This window comes from Apis dorsata, unplaced genomic scaffold (assembly GCF_000469605.1).
Source record: "Apis dorsata unplaced genomic scaffold, Apis dorsata 1.3 scaffold_73, whole genome shotgun sequence".
Taxonomy (NCBI): Eukaryota; Metazoa; Arthropoda; class Insecta; order Hymenoptera; family Apidae; genus Apis; species Apis dorsata.
In genome coordinates this window covers 2016501-2025758 of record NW_006263371.1, presented here as the reverse complement: position 1 = coordinate 2025758, position 9258 = coordinate 2016501, and the positions used below count along the sequence as shown (strand labels likewise).

The 9258-nt window shown below is 34.7% G+C and overlaps 1 protein-coding gene across 11 annotated transcripts in view; it reads left to right on the top strand.

The window, feature by feature from the left end:
- The window catches only part of LOC102675631 (cAMP-specific 3',5'-cyclic phosphodiesterase), a 256477-nt gene that overhangs the window by 107420 nt on the left and 139799 nt on the right, over positions 1-9258 (top strand). For 4 of the 11 annotated variants that reach the window (XM_006610340.2, XM_006610338.2, XM_006610337.2 and 1 more), the window contains exon 2: positions 7086-8416. The exons of 4 other annotated variants lie outside the window; for them this stretch is intronic. In XM_006610340.2, coding sequence (XP_006610403.1) covers positions 7371-8416 — 1046 coding nt within the window. In that variant the 5' untranslated portion in view covers positions 7086-7370. The remainder of the gene's footprint in view (positions 1-7085; positions 8417-9258) is intronic. 3 more of the 11 variants (XM_006610341.2, XM_031507971.1, XM_006610339.2) reach the window with 1 other exon arrangement.

Below are 9258 nucleotides of genomic sequence, written 5' to 3'. Positions count from 1 at the left end.
AAAAAAAAAAAAATCAAATTAAAATTCAAACTCTTATAAATTCCAAAAATATTTTTCTGAAATTTATGAATTTTCAATTTAATTTTTTCAAGAACAGAAAAATAATTTTAAAAAATTGTTCAATCTCATTATTATTTTCCTTTGAGCGAAAGGATTATTTGTTTTAAAACTTCAACGTTATCGTGATGAATATTGCAAAAGAAATTGAATGACGTGTTTCAATTTTCACAGAATTAATATTTTTTCTCTCTTAAAATAAATTATGAAGGAATTTTCGATTTTTCCAGTTTTCTCAGAAATTTTGTAAAATTTAAAAATATCTGCCATTGTAATTCACTGTCAAGGAGCGGAAGAGCAGAATTTCTCCGATTGTTCTCACGGAAGACGAGAATTATTCACGATCGATAAATGAAAATTTGAGGACGTTATACGATTATATAATAAAAATTTATATCGAAGATAAAACGATGAAAATTCATGAAATCGTTTGAAATACAAATTTCGGAATACGTATTTTTACTCGGCTTGTTCGATTTATTAATAAACATTGTAATAAAAAATTTTTGAATATTTCATTTAACAATAATTCGTGACGGTCGAATTTAAAGTGAAACGAATTTTAAATAATTAAACAAGCTTTGAAAAATCGTACGAAGGATTTATTTTGAATAATTATTTTTATTTTTAACAAAAATTATTTTTAATTATTTTTAACAAAAATTTACAAAAATTATAATTCACGATTTTATATTACCAAAATAAAAAATATTTAGTTGCTAAAAAACGCAAAAGAGCGGGTGATCAGTATACTTGATTGAGATGCACATCATGAATAATAAATGAAGTAAGCTCGTTGATATAATTTTCAGGAATGTTTTTCATAATTATCGTTTCAAAAAAATTTCGAATAAATGAAATTTTAAATTGTTGGCCTTTCCTTCGTGTCCGCAGTGTCGAATATCCTTTGACAAGAAAAATTTAAATTTATCCTTTGACCACGAATTAATAGATAGATAGAAATTCGATTTTTTATTTTTTTTTTGGTTCTAAAATGACTTTTGCCTTTTTATCTCAAGAAATATAGTTAAAATTTTTTCTCAATATTGAAAACAGTTAATTTTAATTCTTCATATTTCGTTTTAAATTATATTATATAATAGTATAATAATACTATATAATAAATTATATAATATTTTAAGTATAATATCCAGCATCCTAAGGATTAGATTACATTAATCGAAAATTGTATATTGGAAACTTGAATTCGTTTGTTCTCGTCATAAATTTGTGATATAAATAATATAATCGAGGAAGAAAATTAACTATTCTTGAATTTCTATATCTCCTTTGAAATTTTACAATTAAATCTAAAAGTAACCTTTCTCTCCTCCAAAATGAAACTATTATTGAATGCATAGCTCTAAATATACAAAAATTCCCTTCCTCTTAAACCGAATCACTCTTACTTTACCAAAAAACCAAAATCTAACCTAACCTAACCTAGCCTAACCTAACCTAACCTAACCTAATCTGACCTAACTTAACCTAACCTAATCTAACTTAACCTAATCTATCCTAACCTAATCTAACCTAACCTATAAACATAATTATCGAGAAAATTTGATTTCCCGACAAAACCTAACCTAACNCTAATCTGACCTAATTTAACCTAACCTAATCTAATTTAACCTAATCTATCCTAACCTAATCTATATCCTAACCTAACTTATAAACGCAATTATCGAGAAAATTTAATTTCCCGACAAAACCTAACCTAATCTAATCTGACCTAATTTAACCTAACCTAATCTAATTTAACCTAATCTATCCTAACCTAATCTAACCTAACCTATAAACGCAATTATCGAGAAAATTTGATTTCCCGACAAAACCTAACCTAGCCTAATCTGACCTAATTTAACCTAACCTAATCTAATTTAACCTAATCTATCCTAACCTAATCTAACCTAACCTATAAACGCAATTATCGAGAAAATTTGATTTCCCGACAAAACATATTCTTATCGAATAGCCTACGATTCAATTTCCACGTGTCTGGGTGGAGCAATGTGCACGTTGAACCGTGAATTGTTGCACGGCAATGATCGAGTGGCTCGCGCAAAGCGGATCTCGTCTGTTCCGGATCGATGCATGCAGCTGGCTGCAGTATAACGTGTTATCAGGGCTATTCCGGCCGAGCAAGTCTAGATCTGACCTAGAACTCTCTCCGGGTAGAATCCGGCCGGAGTCCCCGACCCGGCCTGTGAAATCCTAACCTCCCCCCTCCCCTAAATCAACGCGAGGGGGGCATCGCGTGGAAACACGCCTTTAACGATAAAGGGCAGAGAAACTGGAACACTTTCGATGAACACGGTTCAAATGCTAGGATGCACGCAGCGTGATCTAATTTTCTGATAGGGTTTCGAGTCAGCTGGCTACGGGTGGACCTTTCGATTGACCTCTTCTCATCCTATTCGAGCTCGTCGTTCCTTCGAGTATCTATTTTCTTTCCTTTTTTTTTTTTTTTTTTTTTTGCTTCTGTTTCCCCGCGGGGGGGGGTGCTTTCCGTCTTTTTTTTTGGAACTCTTGGTTTTGATTTTTACTTTTTTTTTTTTTTCTTTTTTTTTTTTTTTTTTTTAGCTTCTGGTTCTCCGCGTGGGCGGAGTCTATCCGTCATTTATTTTCGTACGCTTCGTTTTGAATTTTAGTTATTTTTCTTTTTCTTCTTTTTTTAACGGTAATTATTTAGTTGAGAAGATATCAGCCTTGATTCTGACGGTTTTATATTTTATTTGTTTGCTTCGTGAAAATTTATTCTTCGAAACAGTATAGGTTAGGTCGAGTGGATTTTTATTCAATTTTGATTGCGAAGTGAAATTGAATTTAAGAATTAAGTTAATCGGTGTCGAATAAAAATTTATTTAATTTCGTGGTTTTATATTAGATTTAGGTTAATAGGTTTTTTTTGATAATAATTTTTCAATGAACAATTGTCAATAAAAGCTTGACAACGTTGTTCAACATGATGATCTTGTTCCTCAATATCTAATTCTTAATTTTGTTTCTTAATTTTTATTTTGGATTTCGATTAATTTTCAAAAAAAAATTTCCTTTCCACGAATTAAGTGAATAAGCTTGAAAATATTATATCTTCGATTATATAAAATTTTTCATGGACGTGTCAAGTCACTGACAGAATTATATTCCAAACAAAGAAGCGTGAAATATTTCGTGTAACTGAACGACAAATCGACGACAATAAATCATGCGAAACGACGTGGGTGGGCGGTATCTCGCTCCTTTAAAGCGTTAAATTGGTTAAACGTCGACTTCTAGAGGTCTCTAACGATGAAAGAAAAGAATTCCCCTTAGAATTCTGGCACGTTATTTTGGCACGAACAAATTCGACCATATTCTTGATATTATTTTTCGCTCTATTAATACTATTTCCATTTCATCCTATGTAATTAATTTTTCTCATAATTTCCGATCGTTCGTCCCTTTGATCGTTCTCGAATTATAGTAAATTTTTGTGAATTTGATTAGTGGATTTCGAATTTCATTTTGGATCTTGAAGATTCTATTTTTGTTCAAAAATCTCATTAAAATTTTCATTAAAATTTTAATTTTTGCCGAAGGATTTAAAAGGATAAAATTTTGAAGACTTTTTACCTTGCACTTTTTAATTTTTAGTACTTAACTTTTTAGAATTTTTTTTTTCAATCTTTTTAGCTTGGAACTTTTATATTTAAATATAAACTTTTTTAAGGACAGAAGATGTGAAAGAGCATAATAGAATGACGTGTATGAGAAAAAATAACACTTTCATTCGGCCCATTCATGAAAAATGGAATTAATATACGAAACATGTTTCCAATAATAATATAAAGCACTGAAGATTATTTTTTGTCTTTGCACAGAATTATAAAAGAATTATTATAATATATATAAATATTCATTTTATGTTTGAAAAACAGTCGTGCAACTACGTAATCCACATGCAAAGTTTCTTTTTCAATGGTGAAAATCCTGGAAAGGATACTCTATTTATTCTCGTTCTTCCTATTACAATTTTTATTCTAATTACAACTACCTTATTCCATTTTCTCAAATTACCTCGTACGCGAAGAAAAAAAAAAGGAAAAAAAGAAAAAGAATTATTATAATTCCTCTATAGAGAATAGAGTACAGTAAATATTCACCCTTTTCCAAGATGTTCACCCGACTTAAACTTAAACCTTATTAAAAAGAGAATTACGCAATTCCCCTATGGAGGATATTAAATATTCAATGTTTCTGAGAAAACAGCATCGTGTCGTTGCTTTTATCCGGAAGAATGATCATCCAAGGCCCTCCATTAATAATTATATTTTCTCGTGCGTAATATTGACGCAAGGGGGATATCGAGTTAAACTCGAGTACGTTTCCTTTTGAAATCGATTCGTGTCGTCACTGTTTCAGAAAATAATTAAATAATTAATTTAATCTTAATCTATGAATTTCCATCTATTTAAAATCTATCTTGTGAATCGTGTATTGAAATTCAAGCGTGAACAAATACTTGGAACAAGAATTGCATCATATTACATATTCATCTTGTCGAATCAAAATTTGTAATTCACATTTATTATAATTTTCCTCTCCGTGCACCTTTTATGTAAATTATCACAAATAAATACCAACAGTTATTCCTAAACGTGTATTCACAAATTCATTCGAATTCATGAACTTGATGATTGATCTTCACCTCATCATGTGATCTATAAATACGTACTACGATTCTCGAAATGCTCGGATGGTTGGAAACGAATTTAGAACCACTTCTCCAGGAGGTGATTTCCTGGAGCGTAAACTCCATGGGGGAAATACACGTCATATTTCTTTCGACTTTCAATCTCTTCAATTTAATTGGAAAATTAAATATTTATTTTTTTTCCCTTCCTCCTCGAACTTCCAAAATGGATGCATTGATGATGAGATATATTTTAAGAAGAAGAATTAGATTTTTATTAAAATTTATTAAAATTTATTAAAATTTTTAAAATCCAGTAGATAATACATAGAAATGAGGCAATAAAGATGGACTCTCCCCCCTCCCTTTCCTTCTCTCTCTTTGCACGAAATAGCTCATAATATCAGATTGCGTCTCCCTGGTGGCCATCACCGAAATTAAACGCCATCTGGCGCTCAAAGCGAGAGGCGTTGGAGCCGATGTCTCTCTATTGTCTCCATTGTTCGTGTCGCGGCCATTTACGGAGGCGCGTTTCGACCCTATTTGCAAAGCCAGCTATGCGAATTAATCGCCCATGGCTAATTTGATCCGAACAATTCACCAATTAATGATCGATGATGAATGGTGTTTCGAGATTTAATTTCGTTCGGGATTAAAAAATGAATTCGTGAATTATTGGAATTAATCTTGGAGCATTCGTTCGAAATTATTGGAAATTTTGTTCTACTGTGGACATAATATTTATATATTTTCTAGGTTAGTTATTTAAGGGAAATTTTTAATTTAATTTTTTATTTGCTTGCTTTTTGAATTAATTTTTTTTTTTTTTGAAAATTAAATTTAATTGGAAATCTTAATCGAAATTGGTTTTTCCATCTTTACACCAATAGTTATTATTCCTGAATGAGTGGTAGCCTCCTTTTTCTCACGTGTTGTTTAGAATTCTTTTTTTAGAATTCTTTGAATAAAGGTGAATGATAATCAAATTAAATTAAATCTTGTTTTTAATCATATCGAATCAACAAATATAATGCATCGAATATATCGATTAATAGATATATATTCAGCTCGTTGGTAATTGAAGTATCGAGTGATTTTGAAAATTTGAATCAGTTTTTTCCGCATCGATAGCTCTTCTAACAATAGATCCCGAAATCATTTTAACCGAAACCATTGTGATTCCATGGCCAGAGTACATCGATGATCCACAACTTGAAAATATCATCATTTATAACACGTTTTTAGAAAATTGAAAATTGAAAATCTGTATCAAAGTGTCGACGATTTCGAAATCATCAACATTTTCCACAAAGGCTACTTTTGGGAAAAAGTTCTTTAAAAAAAAAGAATTTCTTCTTCAAAAGATTGATTGAGCTCGTTTCGTTTGAATTTTGCTTGAAATTCCTAAAAATGAATTTTTCGTAAGCAACAATCACGATATTCGAACGATCAAAGAGAATATCGTCGATCTGACGTAAAAGTATAGCAATCGCGTTAACGAGCACGCTAGGATCGATACTGACGATTGGATCAACCTGTGACGCTAAACGAATCGATCTTTCGCGCGAAGATATAGTCATTCACCGATTTTTCCTAAATGCATGGAACTGGAACGAAGCCAGGCCAGTTGGGAACACAAAAGAACGTTTCGTGAAAAATTGATTACCAGTGTGATTGAACGTGGACAAGTCTTAACACATTTCAAATCGATAACTTATGATTGACGTGTCAATTTCGATCATCACGAGAATCTCTGTGTGCAATAATTATATTTATACGACAGTTCTTTAAAAAAATTGAACGCAGCTGTATAATTTTGCTCCTTTTATTATATAGAACGATTTCGATTTAATTTTGATGGATGGTCACTTGGATCTCGTTTATTAATAGAATTTTATTAATGAAACATTTAAATAAAAAAAGTTTTTTAGAAATTTTGATCTGACGATTAAGGTTAAATCAGACTGGGAACAGATTCAGACAACGATTCGGTATTCCTGATTAGAGACTCACGCGAATGCATGCTAATCCTTGAGATTCCAAATGTTTCTGGGTTAATCTGTCAGGTTATCTGATCGATGGAGAAACTGGATAAGCCTAATACACGATTAAAATTATTTCAGACTCGCTCGTATATTTACTTCCACGATGATAAATTTGTCGAAACAATTGTTTGTTCAACAAAATAACATAGTATAAATTTTAATCGAAAATCGACCAAAATTCAAACTCTCGTTTAAAAATTCACAAAAAAAATATTAGTAACTAAAAAAAGGTACTCCAAAAGAAAGACCGGGACTCTAAAGAAAGAGTCAAAGAAAGCATCGCAAGACACAGACTTTCGCTCTTTCAGCCCTCAGATCAACGAGGCATCGTAACAAATCCGAAACACGTTTGACACGCGTGGCCAACCTGGCAGAGGCACTTCTCACTGCGATGACCCCGGAGATCCGGCAAGGATCGGGATTCCATCATCATCCCTGACCCGGGATAACCACGAAATTGCCAGCATTGCGACCAGCAGCCACCCAACCAATCGTCCCTATTCAAAACCCTCCATCTCGTCAATCCCCTTTCCCTTTGTCGATAAATATCTCACCTCTACATAACCGACCGAGTAACTAGAAATTTCCACAAAATGGACGACGACGACACGGAAGAGAAGCGGGAATCCCTGACCCTGGTGAACAAGCTCTCTCGCAAAGAGACGAAAACTAAATTGCTAGTCTCATCCTCGAAACTCGTGTCCATGAGCTCGAAGCTCGAGGCAAGGCAACGAAACTCCACGGAAAGCTCGGACACCATGGAATGCGCATCCGAGAACGAAGTGGAGAACATACCAAAGGACGAGGAAGCGTCTGAGCCCCTGGTCACCGACGAGAAAGGGAACAGAATCTGTGGCGGGGATCGTCGTTCCTTGGACGTTGCCCAAGAAGAAGAAGGTGAGACGCTGGTCACCAGTAGTAGCCGCCAACACACCGTGACGAAGACTAGCCTGAAAGTGTGCGAGGAGGAGGGCAGGCCGGTGAGGTTTCCCGGAATCAGGCTAGGTTTCTTCCATCGAAGCCCTCAATCCTCGTCCAGTCAGGAGGACTACGAGCCCGAGGTGAAGAGCCTGTCGAAACTTGAGAAGCAACAGCCTCAACAGCATCTGTTGACCGCGAGAGGCAGCGGCCAGAGCAGCAGCCAGATAACGGCCAAGTCGATGGAAAGTCTGAGAACGTCGAGGAATTTTCTGAGCGCTGACGAACGCTACGTGGACGACTCCAAATCCTTGGAATCCTTGTCAGAGTCTCACGTCTCTGCCGTCTCGAAATCTCACTACAGAAGCTTTTTGACCTCGTCCACCAGAGACGTGAGGAGGATAGTGACCGTTGAGTCGAAAAGCAGCGACAATCTTCACAGGGAGGAGAGCCTGAACGCAGAGGTTAGACGCGGGCTTTTCGCTAACACGGGGCTGGAGAGGAAGATCCCTCAGAATCTGAGCCTGCCACCCCCCTCAAACGTGTTTTCGTTGACCAGCCCGGGCGGCAGCGACAGAAAGATCACTATACTCAGCCCTCACTCGCCGCTCCAGACGACCGAGTTCCAGTTCTCCCAGACGTTAAAGGCCAGGCGTAAGAAGGCCATCGTCTTGCCGAGGTTGGTGTTGCCCAGAAGCGAATCCGACGTGTTCTTCTCCGAGTGAGTAGCCGGACAACAAGTGGCAAATGGCCACGGTATTTAGGCCTCGGATACGTCGGTTTGCTCTTGCGCTTTGGGCCTGGGATCACGCGCGGCTTCCTTTAATTTCACGACATAATTCTCTCGCAAAATGGTTTCGTTAAGTGATCGTGGCAAGAATTGGAAAATATCGGATAATATTCGAGTTCGAATTCGAATTTTCAAAACGTAGTAATTGCTTGTTTTAACTATTTTTGGATTGTTTTAAAATTGATCATGTTTGAAACTGTTTGAACATGTTTGAAACTGTTTGAACATGTTTGAAATTGTTTGAACATGTTTGAAACTGTTTGAACATGTTTGAAACTGTTTGAGCATGTTTGAAAACGGCAGGATACGATATAACAGGATAGGATATCGTATCTGATGAGAGTGTTCTCGGGTATCCTCGATTTGTTATATTTAGATAAAGAAAGATAAAGTAACTTGAGTGATGTATCTATCTAGGAGGAGAAAATAGACGGTCTTGAAATTCAATTCGTAAATAAAATTTTCAAGCTTTAATCCACGTCACCCTGTCATTGATTAACTAAAGGTTCATCGGGAAGGAAAGTTGGCGCATGATCCTCCCTCTTTATCATCATTTCAAAAGGTCAGCTTTTAAACTGTAAATCCTTATCTTAGGATTTCGTTTCACGGAAAAACAAGGTTTACATTTAATTTATTCCACGATGGAAATGCGCGTAATTAAAGCTGAAGAAATTTTATATCGCGGATATTAAATCGCAAAAATTTATTTTTCTTCAACTTCGTACGTAAGGATGTTTATAAACTGTTTGCACTTTTTATTTTAAAATTTCTAA